Source organism: Dermochelys coriacea, chromosome 3 (genome assembly GCF_009764565.3).
Source record: "Dermochelys coriacea isolate rDerCor1 chromosome 3, rDerCor1.pri.v4, whole genome shotgun sequence".
Taxonomy (NCBI): Eukaryota; Metazoa; Chordata; order Testudines; family Dermochelyidae; genus Dermochelys; species Dermochelys coriacea.
The window spans coordinates 40672490-40696962 of record NC_050070.1 but is presented as its reverse complement, the minus strand read 5'-3'; the positions used below and the strand labels follow the sequence as shown (position 1 = coordinate 40696962).

Below are 24473 nucleotides of genomic sequence, written 5' to 3'. Positions count from 1 at the left end.
TCCTCATTTGGTAACATTTTACACTCACTTTGCACTTATGTTCTTATTATACACCTTGGCAAAGTACAAGGAAGTGGAGAATCAGTCTCATTAATGTCAACATATTTACACTGGGGCATAGGTGCAGGTTGTGCTGCAGCACCCCTGGTTTGAAGTGATTTCCATTATATACATGGTTTACAGTTTGGTTCAGTGGATCTCAGCACACTCATTAAACAAACTGTTCTAGCACCCTGCACTGGGGTGAAAAGAAACACCCAGAAACCTTCCTTGCCCAACTCCCCACAAAAAAAGAAAGCAAAACACCTCCCTTTCACCCAGCACCAACACAGTTACAGACAGACCTTTAAATATAGTGGTTTGCAGTGTGAAATTCCCCTGACTACATGCAATAACAGTTTGGGACTACAATGAGGTAATGCTCACCTGACTCTGAAGTGGGGGGCAAAGCCAAGAGGGAAGAAAGGACATGATAAAAGGGAGAGACGATTGCCATGCTCTTCCTCTCTCTTCCACCTCCATCTTCAGACACTACCACCAAGCAACTGAAGCGCTGATCAAAGGGGAGAGTCTGGCTGAAGGGCAACCAGACAGCCTACGGTGAGAAGCATCTATGTTTGTAAGGCCACTGAAAAAATGTTAAAATCAGCTTAGAATGCATTTTGCTTTTATTTCATTTGACCAAATCTGACTTGTTATGCTTTGATTTATAATCACTTAAAATCTTTTGTAATTAATAAATTTCTTTATTCTACCTGAAGCAGTATGTTTGGTTTAAAGTGTGTCAGAGACTCCCTTGGGATAACAAGCATGGTACATATCAATTTCTTTGCGAAATTGACAAACTCATATGTCCAGTGGGCATAACTGGACACTGCAAGTGGAGGTTCCTAGGGTTGTGTCTGGGACCAGAGATATTGGCTAGTGTCATTCAGTTGCACAATCCAAGCAGCGGCTCGCCAAAAGTGCTAACTCGCGTAGCTGGGAGCAGCTTCCAGGCTAGAGGCTATGTGTGAACTGCCTGGGAGCGGGGGTTCTCACAGCAGAGCAGGGTAAGGCTCGCTCCCAGAGTTGAGAGCTGGAGTGACCTAGCAGATCATCAGTCCAGATAACACCAGGAGAACGTCACACTATGTTGACAACAGGGCGTGCTACTACCCCTGAAATGGATCTTTATTGGCTCCCGGTGGAGCAGATTATGATCATACCAGTGAAAAAAGTCCACTGTAATTATCTTCAATACACAGCAATTTATTGAGAAGGAATTACAGAAGTGGTAAAGGGTTATATTAAACACATAACTCCTATGCGAGACATTAAAAGCTATACATTAAGAGCTATACATTCCTCTTAATGAGTCTCTCTTTCACAAACATACATAAAAAGGCCCTGCGCTGGTCCCACACAGTTCCTGCTTGGCAAACAGAGAAGGTGGTTTTAAATATTCAATTTAAAATTTAAATTTAAATATATGAACAAATACATCTTCAAAATATGTTGTGTCACTAGACCTGGGTCTTTATAGACCTGTTCAACAGCCGAATTGCCAGGTTTCCACACCCTTTTTGGAATGTGACGCTGCTTGGAGGCTGGCTAGAAAGACCAGATGATTTTACAGGAAGGCATTTTATTCAGCCTCCGAAGACTCTGTCCTTGCGCTGAAGGTGCTCACAATGGCTGAGACAGTCATAGATGAGGGTGTAAATGCACTAGAGACGTACATATGCTGAATTTACCATTTGAAGATGAACATTATGACAGTTACAGAGATTCATGGTGGATGTTTAAAAAAAAAGCAGAAAAATTGCCATTGACAAGGGATGCATTTATGTCTGCTATCAAGAGGGCAAATTATCAAGCAATGGAATGGCTCCAGGATGACTGCGTGCATCTAAAACTTACCCTCTCTTATTGGGGACGGATAGGTCTTGGAGGATGCACTGATTGTACCAGTTACGCATGAAATACCATGCACTCCTAAATCAATCCTTCAGCTAATCAAAATTTCATGCACAAAGACGAGATGCTCAACACCTTGCAGATGTCTGGCCAGCTGTCTGCCTTATACAGAGACGTGTGAGCGTGGCATGGATGAGGATCAATGTGCTAACGTGTCTATCACTAGCCCTAGACAGTAATGACACTGATGACAATGCTGACAAATAAATATTTTCAATCCTCCATGTCAAGACTAAACTTGTTAGGATTACGAAAGGTCAGTGTCTTTTTCATGCACGCAATGCTTCCTTGTGTTAAAGTACAATTTTAAAAAAGTTAATATTTCAATATTTTCTCCAATAGATACCTACCTAACTGTTTTGGGTTTGTCATGTTTGGTACCATTGTGTTCATGGGAGAAAGAGCTTTGAATAATACGTAATTTGACCCATTTCTGACAAAGTTCTATCATAAAATTTCCACCAACCAGGAGGACCTGGAGATGGGGAGCAGGGGAGAGGAAAGTCAGTGAATCCCTCCTGCCAAGCTACAGACAGTAACATCATGGAAATTATGAATCTGTAGATTTTTATGAATCAAATGACACCTCCCTTACATTTCTATCACTAATTTGCCTCTCACCCCCAGAATGAGATTACATTATGCTCCCAGACTAAAATTACTGGCATAAATCCTGACTGAGTCAAAGAGCATGTGTGTATTTTAAAGATTGACAGCAACAATTTTAAAACACTTTTGACAAATGAGTATAGTACACTGGTAGCAAACTGCAAACAGATCAATATATTCATAGACTTCTTGTAAGCAATTCTATTTTCATGGACTTGCTAGTAAACCTGCACCATTTTCTCCTGGACATATATTACTGTAACCTGAATAGCTGTTGCAGAACTATATCCTCTTCTTTTGGAATGTTTCAATATTTAAATTTTCATAGGATGCATTTTTCACTGCTGTTTTTGGAAATTTCCTGTCAACTGGACCAAAGAGCCGCTGAGTCGATTTGAACATCCAGTACGGATTAAGTATTAACGTAAGTGTACTTAACCCCATGAAAAAAACAATAAAATATGGAAGTCCCAGATTTTCCACCACATCATTCCAATGGGAAATACACACCCACCACATGTGATAAATAAGGACCATGCGGCAGTGAAGCATATGGATATTTATCCATTGGTTTGCCTTCCAAAAAAGGGTATTAGCACAGCCAATCTGGAAGAAACAACAACAAAGAGAAAGAAATGAGATTGCAGCTTCAAGATAAAGCAGTCAGAATTTTCTAGAAATAAGAGACATATTTAGTTTTCCTGTTGTATTTAGTGTAAACTGCCATACAAACATTCTCTCAACATTTTTCTCTAGAATGCTAAAAGATTGTACATTTATATAGCACCTTTTGTCTAGCAAAATTCTAAATCACTTTGCATAGTACAGCATCAGTCAGATGCAGCCAGCTGTTGACAGAGGAAAACGATCAAAACAAAACATATGTCACAGAAGTGTGCAAGGATTAGCAGGATCTGGGAAGTTTTGGCCAACACCACTCAGGTAGACCGTGACTCTCAAATTGCTCTAGCAGCTACGCATGCAGAAGGGTTGAGGTGATCGTGCCAGGACTTGTGGCTGTAGTTCTAAAAAGTCAGGATATTTTAGGATTTAAGTTTAAACCTCTAAGACAGTGGTTCCCAAACTTGTTCCGCCGCTTGTGCAGGGAAAGCCCCTAGCGGGCCCGGCCCGGCTCTGCCCGGTCCGCCAGGGGCTTTCCCTGCACAAGCTGTGGAACAAGTTTGGAAACCACTGCTCTAAGACACACTCTTTGGAACAGATTATGGTTTGGGAAGCAGGGCTAATTTCTTCTCTCCCTACAAACATGGCAGCTCTTCTCAAGGCTATTCTCCCTCTCTGCATCCACAGAATATACATAATGTACATAAACACTCATTTGTCTGTGAGCACACATGGACATATTTTTAATCCCCAGCAGATATGTAATGGTCTGTATTAAGCTTGTTGGAGGTGATCACCCATTCTCATGTTACTATTTTCAGTCTTAAAAAAAAAATCTTTTAAAAATAGAATTTAATCACCTAATCTTTGCTCCTGTGCACTAGATCCCAACTAGTGAGTCTGTAAACTAATTTCTTGAAATTTCTTTTTGTTTCTTTGCTACAAAATGGGTAAAAAAAGGTTAAAAAGATTTTCCAGAAAATATTTAATTATTGTAAGGGTGTTATAATTAAGGATTCCAATGGACACATCACTTCAAGTTTGGAAGAAAAATTTCTTTCTTGACCCCAGAACTAATCTGCCATTTTAGAGGCCAATATTTCTTTGTTTGCTGATTTGTTTTGAGAAGAAGGCAATACAAGGACTATGATGGAAACTTCTCTCACCCATAATTAATACAGCAAGTTCTTACCCTTGCAAGAATAGAGGATATGCAGTATGAAGGATTGTTCATCTCAAGTAGCAGTCCCATCAGGGGTAGATAGTGTCCAGACTTTATGTTAATTATCAGACCAAGAAGCCCACCAAAGGCAAATAAATGATGAACTACATCGAACACATCAAATATCCTGAAAACAATGTTAGACACATTAAAAACTACATTTTCAAGCAAGAAGTAGCCAGCGGCTATTAAGCAATGAAACCAGCTCCATTTTTGCTGTGCGTACACTTGGTCAACTTGAAAAACTGGATCTATAAGCAAGGCCCACAAGCCAGCTCCACAACTCTGAACTGCAAACAGACCACGTGTGATATCCATATTCCAGAAGATCTTCTTCTTTGCTGACAAAGTGCAATAAGTGGTACTGATCCATAAGGACAGCCAGTGAGCTAGAAGAAATACTCCCAGGTAGCTGAAAAAACCAGCTGCTAATAACTTCAAACGAACTTCCCACAGAACATAGTTCCAGTCATAAATGGCACTAAACATTGCACCGTCATTTGCAAGATTCATTTCTTTTTCTATTATTCAAAATATCTGGAAGGAGTCTGAAGCGTCTTACTCACACGTTGGTCTACTGTAAGACTACTGATCCTGGGCTGTTACACAGAGTAGAAACCCATCTGCAAATGAATAAAATAAAATAAATAAATCAATACTTGCAGAGAATGGTTGATGTGTGTGTATATATGTGATCTCCCCATTTATGAAAGCTCGCTAGTTTCACTACAGTTCAGCATTTGTTACTGTTTCCACTAGTATTACCCAAAAGTTTAGAATTGACATAAAAAAACCTTGGTCAAGGCCAATAATTAACCTTCAGGGTCTCAACAAGGTACATAAAAGAGAAGATGAGCTATAGAGAGAGACTCCCTGTTTCCTTACTTGCAGAACTATTAATGCCAATGGATGTTACAGTCACAAAACAGTCACCTTTTGTTCCCTAGTTATGTAAAAATATAATACCTTTTCCTTATTTTCCTTACTGGTTTTTATGTAGACTACATACTATTCTTTATCTTCTTCAAGACTTCCATTGCCTTTATAAATCATTCCTCAACAAGTCTGTCTGGCTGAAGTGTTTTGCTAACACTACTGACAACACATTTGTAAAACAATCCTTCACCAGCTTATATGCCAAGATCATTCCCCCCCACGCTTTCCTCACGTAACAGTTGACATTTGCTTTATGACCAATGTTTTTTACTTCTAACAAAGTTAACATTCCAGGTATGAACAGAAACAACTCCTACATAAACCTAAACAAAGGAGGCTAGTGTTAAAGGGAGAAAAACACAACCACAGCTGATGCTTACAATTCTTTAGCAGCATGTTTAAGCATCACTGAACCTTCATTTTTCACCTGTAGAGCCCTCTGAATATGTCTACACTGTATTTTAAAATCCACAGCAGTGAGTCTCTGAGCCCTGATGTACAGACTCATGTTTGCGCTATTGTGCCAAAGACTCACGCTCCTGCTACGGCACTAAAAACAGATGTAAAAAAAGAAAAGGAGTACTTGTGGCACCTTAGAGATTAACAAATTTATTTGAGCATAAGCTTTCGTGAGCTACAGCTCACTTCATCGGATGCATTGAGCTGTAGCTCACGAAAGCTTATGCTCAAATAAATTTGTTAGTCTCTAAGGTGCCACAAGTACTCCTTTTCTTTTTGCGAATATAGACTAACACGGCTGCTACTCTAAAAACAGCTGTGTAGATGTTTGGGCTCCAGTTGTATCTTGGGTTCTGAAATCCATGGAAGGGGTGAGCTTGAGAGCTTCCCGCAGTAACCATTGGCCAGGAATGGCGAACCATGGCCACTGGAAGCTGCAGATGGCCATGCCTGCAGTCAATGTAGTCAACGGTCAATGTAAATACTGTCTCGCAGCCCACCAATGGATTAACCTGATGGGTCGCGTGCAGCCCATGAGCTGTAGGTTGCCCACCACTGGGTTAGTGCCACAGCATAAACTTTGGGCTCTGAACCTCTCTGTCACTGATTTTAAAAGGCAACATAGACATGAGTTTTTAGGAATCTATGAGTCTTTAGGAACAAACGTACATGCCAAGTTTACAGGGTACAGATTAAAGCTGCAACAAACCAGCCGCTATGGGCCTCATTCTCAGTTACACTAAGGTCACTTTACACTGCGTGGAAGTATAAAGGAGCCTGGAACTGTTGAAGCAGAATAATGTGAGCTAAATGTAAATGAGAACTGAGCCCAATTTCTATTGTACATGTACACACACTTTTTTTTTTAAGACAAAATAATAGCAGTAATAGTGTAAATATTCTTCTTTATTATGTTTACATTAACAGAACTTTTGATACATGCAAGTGCATAGTTTTTGTCTGTTATAATTAGAACTTTTTAATCTTTTTCTGTATTAATTCATATTATGAAAAATAATTAAAACTTTTCAAAGTGTACAAAAAGGTAGCCCTGCTTCTTACAGTTCTCTCTTCTGTGAGGTGTTTTAACTATGTATGTAGCATCACAGGTAAGCACATTTGTATGCCTTGCATGCACAAAAAAAAACAAACGAACAGAAATAAGGAAACAGGACAAATGGACAATGGACAAAGCATGAATTCACAAGTTCCCTGTAAATAATAAAAAGGAAGTAGATGAAGAAATAGTCAGAAAACGAATAAAGTATGATAAGCTTGCAGCTTTGCTTTGCTTACTAGCACAGTTTGTAGTATATGGATAGCTCATGATGAAGTATACAATTTGGTCATGGAGGTCATGGATTCCATGACTTTAACAGATTCATAGATACTAAAGTCAGAAGGGACCATTCTGATCATCTAGTCCGACCTCCTGCACAGTGCAGGCCACAGAATCTCACCCACCCTCTCCTACGAAAAACCTCACCTATGTCTGAGCTATTGAAGTCCTCAAATTGTGGTTTAAAGACTTCAAGGAGCAGAGAATCCTCCCTCAAGTGACCCGTGCCCCATGCTACAGAGGAAGGCGAAAAACCTCCATGGCCTCTTCCAATCTGCCCTGGAGAAAAATTCCTTCCCGATCCCAAATATGGAAATCAGCTAAACCCTGAGCATATGGGCAAGATTCACCGGCCAGATACTACAGAAAATTCTTTCCTGGGTAACTCAGATCCCATCCATCTAATATCCCATCTCAGGGGATTAGGCCTATTTACCCTGAATATTTAAAGATCAATTAATTACCAAAATCACATTATCCCATCATACCATCTCCTCCATAAACTTATCGAGTAGAATCTTAAAGCCAGATAGATCTTTTGCCCCCACTGCTTCCCTTGGAAGGCTATTCCAAAACTTCACTCCTCTGATGGTTAGAAACCTTTGTCTAATTTCAAGTCTAAACTTCCTGGTGGCCAGTTTATACCCATTTGTTCTTGTGTCCACATTGGTGCCGAGCTGAAATAATTCCTCTTCCTCTCCTGTATTTATCCCTCTGATATATTTATAGAGAGCAATCATATCTCCCCTCAACCTTCTTTTAGTTAGGCTAAACAAACAGATCTCCGTGACTTTGGCAGGGCTCCGTCTGTGCATGTCCCCTTCTCCTCCCTCAATGTGGTGGGGTTCAGGCTTCGTCTCTCAATCCTTTGCGGTATGGCTCAGGCTTCAACTTCAGTCCCACTGTGACCATAACTGATTTTGTACATTTTTACCATGAATGTTAATCTGGCTTAATTTTACTGTGACAAAATCGTATCCATACTCATGATCTATATAGGGCCTGGTTCACACAATTGGCAAGCCAATCATAAAGCCTGTGATACAGTGTAGAATGTAATACATGTGTTAGTCTGGTTTAGAACCTGTATAAAATCTGATTCATAACTATGGACTTTGGAGTTGTGATGCTCCCTAACCTACCCCACTACACCTGACCTGATCACTGGAGATGCAGCTTTCTGAAATACCAATAAAGAAACCTCAATGACACGCCTAGCTTTGAACTGAGTTTTTGGATTCCAGAGAACTAGGTAAAGTGTTTTCCCAGAACTGGACAAAGCATTCTGGATAAGTCGAATGGAAAAGATCTCAGATAGAATCTCAACAACGTTGTTTTGCTAGCAAACTGGAACATCAGACACCAAAAAATATATAGGGCATAATACTACAAAATCTTATGCTAGTAAACAGGACTACTTGCATGAGAAAGAGCTTGCAGGATCATCTTGTGAGTACAATTGCATGGTCAACTTCTGAACAAAATTAGACGACTTTCTAAAAGTTTTATTATTCCTGAAACTAACTAAGAGGGTAGGACACAGAAATAACTCTCTATTGCTTCTTCAGCATCACAGTTATTAATTGAATAGCCCAGAATTTTCAAGCTTGGGGGCACAAAGTTAATTAAAACTTTCTCCACATGAGGAGTTTTAAAGAAGATGAACATTTTCTTGCTTTGTTTTAAAACATCCATGCCACAGGTCCATTTTGCTGATGCATTAGACTAGATCGCTGTGACTGCTGGACATAACGCATCCCGTCAATATGACCAGGGGAAGAACTAATTTAACACGGTCTGACTGGGACCTCTGGTAGGAGATAGAAGAGGAAGCCATATGGATTGTTAGCAAAATAAGTAAAAAGCTTCTATAGACATGCCTTCCTTCCCTACTCCTCAATAGAATAAACAACAGAAGAAGAGGATGGCAGCCTAATAGCTAGAGAGCAAAGGAATATTGCTTATTTATATTCTCAGAGGGCCTGATTCTGCTCTCCTTTACACCACAGTAACTCCACTAGCCCTTCCTTCCCACTGCCTTGCATCTTGGACCAGTTAAGAAGAGTTAAGAATTCTAATTTGGTAGCATTTTACACTCACACTGCACAGATGTACACAACTACACAACATACAAGAAAGTGGAGAATCAGGCTATTAACATCATCATAGTTACATTGGTGTGACGAGAAAGCCCTGAAAACCTTCATATCTCAACTCCCCACATAAAAGACAAAGAAAGCAAAACACCCCTTCCCTGCTCTCCCCCTGCCCAGCACAGTTACCTACAGCTCTCTAAATACAGTGATTCACAGGCTGTGTGAAATTCCCCTGATTTCAAGAAACAGCCTCTCTCCTGGAAATAGGGTTGCCAGGTGTCCAGTTTTCAGCCGGAACGCCTGGTCGAAAAGGGATTCCAGCACCTCCAGTCAGCATAGCTGACCAGGCTGCTAAAAGTCCAGTTGGCCACAGTGGGGCATGCAGGCTCCATGCAGTTCTACACAGCTCCTGGGAAGCTCTGTCCCTCCGGCTCCTAGGTGAACGGGGGGGACTCTGTGCACTGCCCCCGTCCGCAAACACCGTCCCAAGTGCCAGCTCTGCAGCTCCCTCCACATAGGAACCAGAGGAACATGCCAGCCGCTTCTTGGGAGTTGCATGGACTTCCTCCGTCCCCGGGAAATGCCGGGGCCGCCCAAGGTCAATGCTGCTCAGACTCCGCACCCCCACACACACCCCAACCCCCTGCCTCAGCCGTGAATCCCCTCCTGCACTCCAAACCCCTCCTCATCGCTGGCCCCACCACACAGCCCACATCCCCAGCCAGAGACCTCATCCCCTCCCATACCCCAACCTCCTGCCCCAGCCCGGAGCCACCTCCCACACTCCAAAATTCTCAGCCCCACTCCCCAGCCTTGAGCCCCCTCCTGCACTCCAAACTCTTCATCCTCAGCTCCACCCAGAGCTCGCACCACCAGCCGGAGCCCTCATCCTTTTCTGCACCCCAAATCCCTGCCTCAGCCCCGTGAAAATGAGCGAGTGAGCTAGGGTGGGGGGAAAGCACAGGAGGGCCAGAGGGAGTGGGGATAGGGCATCGGAGAAGGGGCGGAGCAGGGGTATTTGGCTTTCTGCCATTAGAAAGTTGGCAACTCTATCCTGGAAGTATGATGTTAACTCAGCATTTAACTAAAACCAGCAGGTAGTTAACGCCATCTAATCCCCACTTCCTCATCCCACAAGAAGTAACAGTACAACACACAGAAAATATTTGCAAAAGAATCAGTACAGGAGGGGAAAACAACAACGAAATACCAATATACAGGTTCTCCCAGGTCCACCCTTTACATTCAGTAAAGTGAGTGCTGTAGTTAATGAAGCCCTTCTCCACGCACCACCTTTTGCATGCTACTTACTGGCTAGTCTGTTTCGGTTGTCTACAGTTTCTCCCCGCAGCCTCTGGGTTTTCCTGTCATGTGCTCAACAGCAGTGAATTCAGTGAAGTCAGGCCTGCTTTTTCCACCTTTGCAGAGTCAGCGAGGTGCAGTTTGACTTCTATATTTGGGAGGGTGGCTCCAGATAGGCCAATGTGGTGTGCGTAGCGGGAGGGGCACATTCTGGGCCTGCCCACAGGGATGTCATTTCAGATTGGACAGGGAGCACAATTTTAACCATGACTCCAGGGTCTACTTAGGCAACTGAAAACACTTAACGTTTTTCCAGATAATAACTTAACAATATCTGACAGGAGCATTGTATCTAATTCTTATATCAAGAAAGAAAATTAAATAAATATTAGACCCACTCAGCTCTAACACTAATATGTTCTGACATCTTGTGGCAAGTCACTTAAGGGCCACTGGTTAGGTTTAAAATTGTAATGTATATTCTTACTCAGATACTTTTACTAAAGTCAAAAGGGACCATTATGATCATCTAGACTGACCTCCTGCATATTGCAGGCCCCAGAACCTCACCCACTCGCTCCTGTCATAGATCCAGAACATCTGGCTGAGTTACTGAAGTCCTCAAATCATGATTTAAAAACTGCAAGTTACAGAGAATTCACCATTTATATTAGTTTAAACCTGCAAGTGACCCCATGCCCCATGGGGCTGGGGGTAGGGGAGGGAGCTAGGGAGCAGAGAGGGGGTATGGGCTCCGGAGTTAGGGTGCAGGCTCTGGGGTGAGGCCAGGGATGAGGGGTTTGGGGTGCAGGAGGGGGCTCCAAGATGGGGGGTGGGGCTGAGGGGTTCAAAGTGTGAGAGGGGGCTCCAGGCTGGGGCAGAGGGTTGGGTTGTGGGAGGGGGTACGAGGTCCGGGTATGGGCTCAGGGGTGCAGGCGCTAGGGTGGAGCCAGGGATGATGGGTTTGGGGTGCAAGAGGGGGCACTGGACTGGGGGGGTGGGACCAAGGTTCAGAGTGCAGAAAGTACTCAGGGCTGGGCAAGGGGTTGGGGTGCAGGACAGGGGTGCGAGATGTGTGCTCCGGGATGAAGTTCAGGTGCGGGAGGGGGTTCCAAACTGGAGCAGGGGGTTGGAGTTTGGGGGGCGGGTTCCAGGCAGCTCTTGCTGGTGCAGTTCGCAGGGGTTCCATGATGTGCTCAGATGGCCCCTTAAACAGCAGCCTTACCAGTTCTTCCCCAGCATTTCCTGGGGATGAAGGAAGCTGGATGCGTCCGGGATTCACTCCCACCGCAGATTCCCAGCCAATGGGAACTGCAGAGCCAGCGGTCAGGGTGGAGCTGGCAGGTGGCGGCAGCACGCAGAGCTCCCGGTGCCCCAGGCACCCCTCCGCCTAGGAGTCAGATGTGCTGCCGCTTCCTGGGAGCTGTGCGGAGCTGGGCATGGAGCCTACCTTAGCCCCGCTGCTCCCCCCACCCCCGCACAGCCTGGTGCTTGTTACCTGTAGCAGTTACTCATATGTAAGAGATTATAAAAAACTGTTATCTAATGTAGCAAATTCCTACAGACAGCAGTTTCTTGCACTATACCAGCAAAGTGCATGGTCAGTCACAGTCTGCTGACTCTGGGAATCCAGAGCTGCAGCTACTGCTGCCTGAGCAGCAGTATACTTTCCCCTAAGCAGCAATTTTGCTCCCTTAACATAATTATCTGCTGCTGCTTGTCACAAGTGTGCTGCAGCCTTTCAATCTGCAGTGCTTCCTTTACCGCTTTTATTTGCAGCCTTACACTGAGCCTTCTCCCCAAGGCAAAACTCCAGTTGCTGCTGAATCTGATTTAAGGACTCTCCCAACATTTTTGATTCCTCTAACCATAGGCACCGACTCCATGGGTGTTCTGGGACTGGAGTACCCACAGGGAAAAAATGGTGAGTGCTGAGCACCCACTGGCAGCACCCCCACACCCTTAGCACCTGCGGCCCGCCGGCGGGCCCCACAGATCAGCACCTCTCCCTCCCTCCCTGCGCCTCCCGCCCACTGCGATCAGCAGTTCTGTGGCATGCAGGAGGCTGGGAGGGAGGATGTGGCACGCTCGTAGAAGAAAGTGGAACTGGGCAGGAAGAGGTGGGGCAGGGTGGAGAGTGGCTGGGAAGAGGCAGGGTAGGGGTGGAGCAGAGTGGGAAGAGGCAGGGGTGGGGCCTTGGGGAAGGGGTGGAGTGGGGCAGGGCTTGGGGCAGACCGGGGGCTCGAGCACCCCGGGCACTTTTGAAAGTCGGCGCCTGTGCCTTTAACTTCTGTATTCTTAAACTGTACTCCTTATTTGGGGGACCCATGAACTTACCCAATGCCCTAATTGGTTCCGGGGTGTAAAGTCTCTGAGAAAGAGGGGTTGTCCCTCTCATAGTACAAATCAGAGGAGTCCTTGTCCCAAGGGTTGGTCCCTTCCTCTTCGTTGCACAATTTAGGGAAATCACCATCAAAGTTTCTTCCTTGGCTCCTTTATTGCCACTATCACCTCTTTTCTCGCTTGCAATTCACTTTTCAGAGCACATTTCTGGCACGGACCAACCATTCTTCTCTTTCGTATCTGTGAGCACAGGTCTTACTGCAGCTTGCCCATCTGATGCTTTTTGTTTCCACGCTGTCACTTCCTGCCTTAACTTGCCCTGTTCTATCTGTGCATCATTTGCCTCTTTCTGCACGGCTACAATCTGAGCTCCTTCTCTTAAGATAGTTGCTCTTAGAGTGTCAGCCTCTACTTTCCGCATATTAGCGTCTGCTTTTAAGTTAGCTGTTTCAGCCTTTGCATTAGCTAATTTCTTTTCTTTCTCCTCGGATTCCTTCTGTGAGGTATGAATCTAGCGCTAACATATGCTATGCTTTCTACATATTAGCCTCCACTCTTAGGTTAGCCAATTCCTTGTCCTTTTCTTTTAATGCCTGTATTTCTGCCTTCAGGTTGTTCACTAATTCTTCTTTCCTCATCCTTAGGCTAGTCACTTCTTTATTTAGGATCACAGCTACCATTTGCAAATGTTGTAGAGAAGGAGTTTTCAACCTTTTTCTTTCTGAGGCTCCCCTAACATGCTATAAAAAACTCCAGGATGCAACCAGGAGGCGGGGGAGCTCGGGCATAGGCAAAGTTTGACTGATATTTTGGAGGAGGGGGCAGGGCCTGGCAGGTCTCGGGCCAGCTCCACAAGTGGTGCCCAAGGAGGGAGCATCACCTCCACCCCCAAATTCATCCCTAGTGTATCTAGACTGCCTTCAATACAATCACACGAGGGAAGGAGGCGAATCAGTCCATTCATGTCAGCATAGGTACACTGGTGTGACCAGAAAGCCCCAGAAATCTTCCTCTCATACCCCCACAAAAAACGAGAACGAAAGCAAAACGCCCTCCCTGGAGCACCACCACAGCTACATACAGCCCTTAAATACAGTGGTTAACAGGCTGCATGAAATTCCCGACTTCATGCAATAGTCTCGCCTGGAAGGATGATATTTGGCAGCATTTAACCAAAACCAGCAATCAGTTAACGTTATCTAATCCCCATTTCCTCCTCCTCACGAGAAGGAACAGTGCTGCACAACACACAGAAAATATCTGCAAAAGAATCAATACAGGAGAGGGAAAGAACAGCAACGAAATAACCAGATGCAGGTTCTCCTAGGCTCACCCTAAAATGAGTGCTGTAGTTAATAAATCCCTTCTCCACACAGCACCCATTGCATGGTACTTACTGGCTCGTTTCTGCTGTGCTTCCAACTGCAGCAGCGATCAGATGCAAGATCATGAAGTCAGGGCTGCTTATTCCACCTTTGCAGAAGCAGCTGAAATGCAATAGCCTGGAGCCTCAGCTCGCCACGACAGTAAAAAGCTAATAGTGCTGATCGCTTCCTCCTGCCCCACCCTTTGTTTCGGCCTGACGTCAACCATCGCTCCCTCCCCGGAGGGGAGAGTGGAGAGCACCAAATAACCCGCTTTGGCCAGCTGGACTTTGTGGTTGTTCACACTTCCCCTTGGATCTTAATTTGCAGTGCAGGAGGGGGGTCAGACCCCAGTCTGCCCTGGAGCTGCAGCCAGGTGTTGTGCTGCACGGAGTAAAAGGGCGATCAACTCCACTAGCGAGTCCTAACAAAACATTGCACAGTGGAGTGTGTTAGCCCCGGTTCGTCTCCTTTCGGTTGCACTTTGCGTAGCTTATGCCCTAGCAAATGGTGCCGTGTTCGGGTTCTTGCTTCTTTTTTTTTTTTTTTTTAAATCTTAATAATTCTGTTAATGTTAGGTTTTATTTATTTAAATCTGCTAACGGAACTTAATGTTGGGGCTTAAACACTGTCCTTTTAGTTATTAGGACATTTTAGAAGCCAACATGTCTGTGTGACACTGAAATGGCCCTGATCAGCAGTTTCCAAGAGCACACTTTCAATCTCACAACCCTTAGGGGGTGAAATTCACCTCGTGCAGGGGTACATATAAGGCTCTAGCTAGCAGGGATAAGTATTCAGCCTTTAAGTAGGCAAAGTGAATTTCAGCCCTGTTGAACAAGCTTAAACTAGCTTTTATACATCACATTTAGAACAGGGTCCATCTATTAACCAGATAGAGTAAATGTAAATTATTCTGTAATTTTTCAGTACATGAGCAGTATTTATTTTACAAAAGATTGCTAGAGTTTTTCATAAATTGCTGGTTTCAGAGTAGCAGCCGTGTTAGTCTGTATTCGCAAAAAGAAAAGGAGTACTTGTGGCACCTTAGAGACTAACAAATTTATTAGAGCATAAGCTTTCGTGAGCTACAGCTCACTGCATCCGATGAAGTGAGCTGTAGCTCACGAAAGCTTATGCTCTAATAAATTTGTTAGTCTCTAAGGTGCCACAAGTACTCCTTTTCTTTTTTCATAAATTGCTATATCCTGCTGCATGTGTTTTTATTCCTAGTGTACTAAAACAATATTCAGATGATTTTATTCACTGTACAAAATGTTTCCCAGTCTTATGACATACTTGCAAGTAGGGATTTCCCTCCCCTCCCCCCCAATTTCCCCCACCCCAACCCCCAGTTTTGTGAACTAGTTACATGCAATGTTGCCAATTTAGTGATTGTTTGGAAATTTGAATTGAAATTGAAACATTAATACACACTTTAAAAGCATCCAAGTCCTATACTGATTTGTATATTGGGCAAGAGATGTGTAATAGATTTGCAACCTGCACATGATAAGTAAACAAACACGGAGGACTAGAAATTTAGTCTAGAATCCTGCATGTTTACTTATGACCCAGCCAGACCTATTTCAATGCCCATTTGTCCACGTTGCCACTACCACATGCAAAGCTGGTACATGGGGTGCCTGGGCAGAGACTGGAAATGTTATCACTTATGAAACCCTTCTGCCAGGTGGAGTTGTTGGCAACAAGGGCCAGGTGCAATATCCAGGGGTTCCTTTTGCCCATACAATACAGATCCAGCTCGGGCCCCACCCAGCAACCTGGGAAAATTACACGCCACCCTTGGGTACCTCTGAGAGGCAATACTTCCCCTCATGCAAACACTGAGGCCTGGTCTTCACTGGAGAGCTGGGGGTGAGCTAAGTTGGTCTACAAAAATAGCATAGCTGAAGTCGACGTACTTAAAGCTACTTACCATGGTATCTTCACTGCAGTAGGTCGACTGCTGACGCTCCCCCACAGACTCCGCCTACCAGAATAGAGTACCAGAGTTGACGTGAGAGCACTCGGTGGTTGATTTATCGTGTCTTCACTGGATGTGATAAATCGACCCTCGCTGGATCAGTCGCTCCAGAGGTAAGTTTAGACATGCCCCAAGTCTGTATAGAAAAGAAATCTTTTTCCGCAGCCTCACATCCCGTGTGGTTCCCTGGTGCAGGCAGGTTTGCAGCCCCAGTAGGAAGCACTGGCCACAGGCAGGCGTGTAGGGTTACTACCAGGGAAGGCACTTCCCCGCACTTCCTTCCTGGCTGCAGCTTTGCAAACGTGCCTGCAGGTGGGGCCTTTCTTTAAAAAAAAGTTGCTGGTAAGCAGCACACCATTACCTGTATCTGAATCCAATTAACACTGATGTTAATGGGATTGGCTCTGAGCAATAGGTTCCCATTAACAGACGTTGCTAATATCAGGGTTGCTATTAATTGTAATCTACTGTACATAGATTCACAGCTTTTGTGGCTAGAAAGGACCTTTATTATGATAATTCTAGTCTGACAGCCTGCATAACACAGACCATAGGACTTCCCTGAATTAATTCCTTCTTCAGGTCGGTTGTACTACAGCATGGCTAGATTTAAAAATTCCCAGTGATGGAGAATGCACGACAACCGTTGGTAAATTGTTCCAGTGGTTAACAATTATCCTCATTGTTAAAATTTGTATCTTATTTCTAGTCTGAATTTGTCTAGTTTTAGCATCCAACCATGGGATCTTTTTATACCTTTATCATGTAGGTACTTATAGACTGTGATCAAGTCACCCCTTACACTCCCTTTGGTAAGAAAAATAAATTGATCTCCTTGAGTCTATCATTGAGACATGTCTTCCGTTCCTTTAATCATTCTCGTGACTCTCTTCCAGTTTTTCCAACATTGTTCTTGAATTGTGAACACCAGAAAAGGACACTGTAGTGAGGAGGAGTGGTCCCCCTCAGATGCAGACGCAGAGGGAACGCTACAAGCCGCCTTGTGGGAGAAGTCAGGAGGGCCACGCCCTGCATGCCGGAAGCAGAGGGGCAGGACAGGAAGGGGAACTATAAAAGGCCAGCCCAGCTGCAGAGTTGGGAAGAAGCCACTGGAGGCAATAAATGCTTCTTCCTCACTGCTGGAAGTGAGCACCAAGGAGAAGCTTCAAGAGAGCCCTGATGCTCTCAAGACAGAGGAGCTGCTACCGCTACCCTTGGCCATGTACCCAGAGGAGGTTGAGGATGACCCCTGGATCCAGGTATGCCCAAGGAAGCAACCCAGGGACACCAGGCATTAGTCTGGTGGAGAGCAAGCCTGAAACCAGGTCAGTGTGTTGTGGGTGGATCCCAGCTGACCCAATAGTAGATGGGGCCCTGGGTTGGGACATGATGAAGTTGGGTGGGTCTGTGTCCCCCTGCCACCCCACCTTTGAGGTGGCAGTACTCCCCCCTAAAACCTGAGCCCCGTGGACTGCATGTGTGTGTGGCGCTTGCCCCAAACCCGAGCCCCATAGACTGGACTGGGACTACAGCTAGGCTGGATTGCAGGCCTGAGCCTTAACTGGCAGCTGCCCTGCCCTGCCTAAGGGCTAGGTGAATAGATAGCTGCAGCTTTCCCTGGTCACGAGCCAGAGCCCAGATTGTGTACAGCCTGTCCCATGACGTGCCCCATTGTGAATTGCTAAATCTCCCCTCCTACACACTTTCCTTCTGATTAGAGAAGGCTCTAGCAGACCCAACTTGTGAGGAGGCATGGTCCCCTCAGACGCAGACATGGGATGGCCCCGCCAGCCTATGGACACAGTTCCGTCAGTGGTCACACCAATGCCAAACACAGAAGTAAAATAACTTCCCTTCTCCTATTGAAAACTCACACTGTTCAGACATCCTGGGTCACATTAGCCTTTTTAGCCACAGCATCACACTGGGGGCTCATGTTCAGCTAATTATCCACCGTAAGCCCAGATTCTTTTTCAGGATTCTTGCTTTCCAGGACAGAACCTCTCATTCAGTAAGTGTATGTCTATACTGCAGCAGCTACAGTGGCACAGCTATGATGCTGTAGATGCTTCCTACATGGACAGAAGGGTTTTTTCTGTTGCTGGCGTTAATCCATCCCTCAGAGAGGTGGTTGCCAGGTCAAAGGAAGAATTTGGTATTTTTAGATATATATATCAGGCCCACATATGGCCTATATTCTTTGTTCCTATATGGATGAGCTTACATTTGGCCATACTGAAATGTTCGTTGATTCTCATCATATCAAATCTGGTATGTGTTTGTTTTTGTCAGCTTGGAAAATCTGCATCCAGTCTCCACTCACTTGCTCCAGCGTTGGAGGTTCCCTGTAACAGAGACTTAATGCAATATTGTGTAAATACTTCTGTATGCATCTTGTTCAGTATCATAGACCCATATCAGACACACAGTGACAGTGAGAAGGTTCAGTTTGCTTTCCCTCCATTCTTGGGTTCATTCTGGCCCTGCTGAAGGCAAGTTTTGCCACTGATTTCAGTGAGCCCAGGATTTCCCCCTTGGCGTTTATGTAACCCACACACCTTCTCGATGCAGTGTTCTGTCCCATCTAGTGGCACTGAAACTACTTAGCGAGGGAGATAAAATGAGTCTGCTCTACAGCCTTAGCTAATAGCTAGTTGGCTTTTAGCTCACGCAGTAGAGGCTCATGCACTAGGCTCCAGAGGTCCCTCGTTTTATCCCGCCCACCGAGAACTGGGGTCTGTTGGTGTTACATTTACACTCACACCATTTGTCAACCTTCAAGACTCTTTTTAGACATCTCAGATCAAAGATGCCTTTAGTCTTCCCTCAAATCAATCACTCCATCCCTTCAAATCAATTTTGTTGCTGTTCTCAGAAATCCTTCCAATTTGTCAATATCTATCTTGGCATGGCCAGAAATGCAATTTTGAAAAAAAAAAAATTCTTAAAGAGAATCTGGTGGAATCCAGATCTGTCACCAATACCGTATCTGTTCTTTAACATTATTAGAGGGGGCACTGGTAGCAACTCCTATATCTAGTTTGCCTAACACTTTCCATTGTAAAAGATTTGCAACATTTTTGAGAGACTTTAACACCGCCACTGTTTTGAAGCAGGCTTTTGAAGTTACACTGAGATAAAGCTTTGGGGCCAGAGAAATGCTTTTTTTTTTTTTTTTTTTCCTATTGAAATTCCAGTCAGGTTAGATGGAGATATAAGCTTTAGAAAACTCTCATTTCCGTTCTGTCACATGTGCTGTGAGCGACATGTTGGCAGTCTGAACAAATAACACCTGAACATGAACATTATAATATAATGCTGCTACCTGAGAAGGCTGGCTCTTGTAGACCATCCTCCAGCATCTCCTGGGCAGACCACATAGGGATGGAGCAATACCTGCAGGGGCAGGAGTCCCTGACAGTGGCCCATCCTACCAGGCACCCTCAAACAGCTGACCATGGCATGATAGCACCCCCGACTCAGTTTTCCCTTCTTTAGTCCTCAGATCCAACCAAGGCCCGTCCTTAGTTTCTGCCACAGAGCAGCAGCCATCAAACCCACCCAGGAAAGGAATGTTGTCCCTCTCAGTCTAACAAAAGACCTGCCTCTGGGCATTATTTATTAATGTAAGTGCATCCATTTTCATGCCCTGCCAAGTGAAACAGTTCTCTGATCCTGAGATAAAACAAGTAAAAAGGCAGCCATCTCAACTGTACTAATCCACAGGTAAAAATGACTAGTTTTGAGCAATGAATTTATCTGTGCTTGGCAGAGGCCTAAAGCCTTGACAAGAGCAGGCATCTGGTCTGCCAGCATCACATTCAGTGCCCTTGCCTTCCGTAGAGATTGGACTGTATATTGGAGAACATGGTCATACATTATGGCCAAGATTTTCAGAAGGGATTAGTAATTTTGGGGGCTCAATTTCGAACACCTCTGAAAATCTAAGGTGCCTCATATTGGCCACCCAAAATTACTAGTCACTCTGAAATCTTGGCCTGTATTCCTACCATTTAGCTATTTTACCCCTTTGATTTCAAACTACGAAAACAAATATAAAATTAATTGTAATTTGATCTCCTTAAAATAAACAAAGTTGTTTCCAAAGTCTTATGGCCATATTTCCGGTAACACTAAATGCACTGTAAAAAATAATAGGGTTGTCAAGCGATTAAAAAAATTAATTGATTTATCGTGCTGTTAAACAATAATGGAATACCATTTATTTAAATATTTTTGGATGTTTTCTACATTTTCAAATATATTGATTTTAATTACAACACAATACAAAGTGTACAGTGCTCACTTTATTTTTTTATTATAAATATCTGCACTATAAGAAACGCTATAATCAATTCATCTAATACAAGTACTGTAGTGCAATCTCTTTATCATGAAAGTTGAACTTACAAATGTAGAATTAGGTACCAAAAAACCTGCCTTCAAAAACAAAACAATGTAAAACTTTAGAGCCTATAAGTCCACTCAGTCCTACTTCAGCCAATCGCTCAGACAAAGAAGTTTGGTTACAATTTTCAGGAGATAATGCTGCCCGCTTCTTTCTTACAATGTCACCTGAAAGTGAGAACAGGTGTTCGTATGGCACTGGTGTAGCCGGTGTAGCAAGATATTTACGTTCCAGATTCGCTAAAGATTCATGTCCCTTCATACTTCAGCCACTAGTCCAGAGGACATCCGTCCATGCTTATGACTGATTCTGCTTGATAACGATCCAAAGCAGAGCAGACTCATTTTCATCATCTGAGTCAGATGCCACCAGCAGAAGGTTGATTTTCTTTTTTGGTGATTTGGGTTCTGTAGTTTACGCATCGGAGTGTTTCTCTTTTTAGACTTATGAAAGCATGCTCCACACCTCATCCCTCTCAAATTATGGATGGCACTTCAGATTCTTAAACCTTGGGTTGAGTGCTGTAGCTATCCTTAGAAATCTCACATTGGTACCTTCTTTGCATTTTACCAAATCTGCCATGAAAGTGTTCTTAAAACAAACAACATTCTGGGTCATCATCCGAGACTGCTGTAACATGAAATATATGGCAAAATGCGGGTAAAACAGATCAGGAGAAATACAATTCTCCCCCAAGGAGTTCAGTCACAAATTTAATTTAAAAGAAAAGAAGTACTTGTGGTACCTTAGAGACTAACAAATTTATTAGAGCATAAGCTTTCGTGAGCTACAGCTCACTTCATCCACCAAATGCATCCGATGAAGTGAGCTGTAGCTCACGAAAGCTTACGCTCTAATAAATTTGTTAGTCTCTAAGGTGCCACAAGTACTCCTTTTCTTTTTGCGAATACAGACTAACACTGTTGCTACTCTGAAACCGATTAATTACAGTTAACTCATGTGATTAACTCAAATTAATCTTGATTAAAAAATTAATTGTGATTAATCACACTGTTAAACAATAGAATACCAATTGATATTTAAATATTTTTGGATGTTCTTCTACATTTTCAAATACATTGATTTCATTTATAACACAGTATACAAAATGTACAGTGCTCACTTTATATTACTTTTGATTACAAATATCTGCACTGTAATATAAAGTGAGCACTGTACATTTTGTATACTGTGTTATAAATGAAATCAATGTATTTGAAAATGTAGAAGAACATCCAAAAATATTTAAATATCAATTGGTATTCTATTGTTTAACAGTGTGATTAATCACAATTAATTTTTTAATCAAGATTAATTTGAGTTAATCACATGAGTTAACTGTAATTAATCGGTTTCAGAGTAGCAACAGTGTTAGTCTGTATTCGCAAAAAGAAAAGGAGTACTTGTGGCACCTTAGAGACTAACAAATTTATTAGAGCGTAAGCTTTCGTGAGCTACAGCTCACTTCATCGGATGCATTTGGTGGATGAAGTGAGCTGTAGCTCACGAAAGCTTACGCTCTAATAAATTTGTTAGTCTCTAAGGTGCCACAAGTACTCCTTTTCTCTTTTTGTAATTAATCGACAGCCCTAAAAAAAAAAAAACCAACAAAAAAGTAAAAACCACCTTATACTTGCAGGTCTAGATAAGTGCTGCTTCACCATGTCACTTTACTGCCATCTTGTGTGAAAGCAGAAACACTACACTAGTTTATTTTCTATGCATTACTAAGAAAAGGTACCCTTAAAATATACTAACAAGAGTCAGAAGGAAAAATGGGGTGGGGCAGGAGGGGTTATAATAAAATCTGCAATTTAAACATTTGGCCATATTTACTCCCTCTCAGAGCCTGAGCTGGAACTCCAAGAGTACCTTTCAGAGGACCAGGAAAAGGGATTCATTTAGCCTCAGTAGGCACCCCAATTTTCTTTGTGGCTAAGAAGGATGGCTTCCTGTGCCCTTGTGCAGACTATCAGGCTCCGAGCAAGGTTACCATTCTGAACTGACGCCTTTGGCCACTCATGAATGTATTTCTTGAGAGACTTCATTCCACAAACATTTTCACCAACTTGAACCTCCACAGGGTCTACAACCTGGTCTGTGTCCAGGCAGGGCATGAATGGAAAATGATGTTCTGCATCCACTACAGGGTCTTCGAATACCTAGCCATTCCCTTCTGGCTATGCAGTGCTCCCACAACCTTTCAGGACTTTATCAACACATGTAGGGATATGTTGGATCAGTTTGTAGTTATCTATCTTGATGACATTCTTATCTTTTTTGAGAACCTGACCAACATGTACTCCATGTTCTGGAAAGGCTCCACCAAAACTACCTCTATTCTAAATTAGAGAAATTTTAATCTGATTGTAGCACAATCAAGTTCCTTGGATAGGTAGTGTCCTCAGACAGTGGATCAATGCAAAGTGTCTGGCATCTCCAAGTGGCCTACTCCCATCGACATATGTGGGGTATAATGGTTCCTTGGCTTCACCAACTTCTATCTGCATTTCATCAAAGGGTTTTCTCACCTGGTAGTTCCAATTACAGCACTCCTTCTGAAGAGGAGCCTATTCATCTGGTCCCTTGAGGCCCAGTCCACCTTTGACCAGCTGAGGAAGGCTTTTACTATTTCTCCCATCCTTGTCTATCCTGACCCTACCGGAGTTTTCATAGTGGAGACTGATGCATCACACTTTGCTATAGGAACTGTGTTCTTGGAATAAGAAGGGCTGTTGACTGGTTTTAATGAACCGGGGACCAGTCCTAGAGATTTGTCCCACATCTATCAACGGGATTTATATGCCCCACCATAAAATTAACAATTTGTGGGTGCAAAACACAAGGTATGTTTATTAACCAAAGCAACAGTTAATCAGGTAATCTGCATCACATAAAACAGGTGTAAACTATAAGGACTCCCAACACAGATAACAAGGAAAACAGGTAAGGGTGAGACTGTGATACTAGCTGTGACCAAAAAGGGTTTACTCCCTCCCCAGAACAGGTCCCAGGCAGGGGTATGGAGGACTAAAAGGTCTCTACCATCTTCTTGCAGCTTTATCCAAGGACCTCAATATGGGGATCGGCTCCAGATTCCGTTCAGGCGGACCAGCAGGTGAAGAATGGACCTCAGGATACAAGCAGGTGTTGGCTCTGTTCAATGTTGATACCTCTTCTGTTCTTCCCCTGCGACAGTATGGGCATAAGTAAGATCCCGAACAAGGATGGCAGTTGGCAGCTCACCCTTGTGTGCAAGTATGATAAACCCTCCCACCACCCTATAGCACGATGCTTAGGCCTGCACACCTGAGGTAAACACAGCACCGTGATACTCCCCCTTCGAGGTAGATAGCAGCACTACCAGCACTCTGCCACTCAGATGGGCAGCCCTGCATCGCTGATGTGCTAGCCCCTATATATATAATAAGTGTGTGTGTGTGTGTGTGTGTGTGTGTGTGTGTGTGTGTGTGTGTGTGTGCTAGACTCCCCCCCCCCCCCCCCCCCCCCCCCCCCCCCCCCCCCACACACACACTTGGTAAGGCAACTTCCATCTTTTCATGTGCTGTGTATTTATACCTGCCTGCTGTATTTTCCACTCCATGCATCTGATGAAGTGGGTTTTAGCCCATGAAAGTTTATGCCCAAATAAATTTGTTAGTCTCTAAGGTGCCACAAGGACTCCTCGTTGTTTTTTAGAAAATACATTGACTCGGTGACCTGTGTTCCTGGATCAAAAACCCTCACAGAAGGGCATTCAGTCTCTTTGAGCCCTGACCCTCCCCATCACAGCCCTGGTCAACTGTGTCTCTGGATTTCACAGTAGAA

General features: G+C 43.8%; 1 protein-coding gene and 1 long non-coding RNA gene across 5 annotated transcripts; one reads left to right on the top strand and one right to left on the bottom strand.

Annotated features, from left to right (window-relative positions):
- Positions 1-1230: 1230 nt before the first annotated feature.
- Positions 1231-16489, bottom strand: LOC119852917 (protein CLN8-like). Of its 4 annotated transcripts, none has more exons than XM_038395012.2 (3): positions 16190-16489; positions 4382-5034; positions 1231-3174 (listed from the first exon to the last, which is right to left on the bottom strand). In XM_038395012.2, exons 2-3 carry the CDS (start codon positions 4922-4924, stop codon positions 2851-2853), a joined length of 867 nt encoding a protein of 288 aa, XP_038250940.1. In that variant the 5' UTR covers positions 4925-5034; positions 16190-16489; the 3' UTR covers positions 1231-2850. The 4 variants fall into 4 exon arrangements, with proteins under 4 accessions (XP_038250940.1, XP_038250939.1, XP_038250941.1 ...); XM_038395011.2 differs by lacking the exon at positions 16190-16489 and adding an exon at positions 14284-14678; XM_038395013.2 differs by lacking the exon at positions 16190-16489 and adding an exon at positions 10553-11255.
- LOC119852918 lies at positions 16241-24131 on the top strand. Its single transcript, XR_005291900.2, has 3 exons — positions 16241-16350; positions 17134-17496; positions 23704-24131. It is a non-coding gene; the product is annotated as an uncharacterized LOC119852918 (long non-coding RNA).
- Positions 24132-24473: the final 342 nt, after the last annotated feature.

Excerpts from the sequence above, each read along its gene's own strand:
- LOC119852917 (XM_038395012.2), bottom strand. The coding sequence starts at position 4,924 with ATGAATCTTGCAAATGACGGTGCAATGTTTAGTGCCATTTATGACTGG. Across the intron at positions 3,175-4,381 it reads TATCCTCTATTCTTGCAAGG|ATTGGCTGTGCTAATACCCT; the intron begins GTAAGAACTTGC and ends TGTTTCTTCCAG.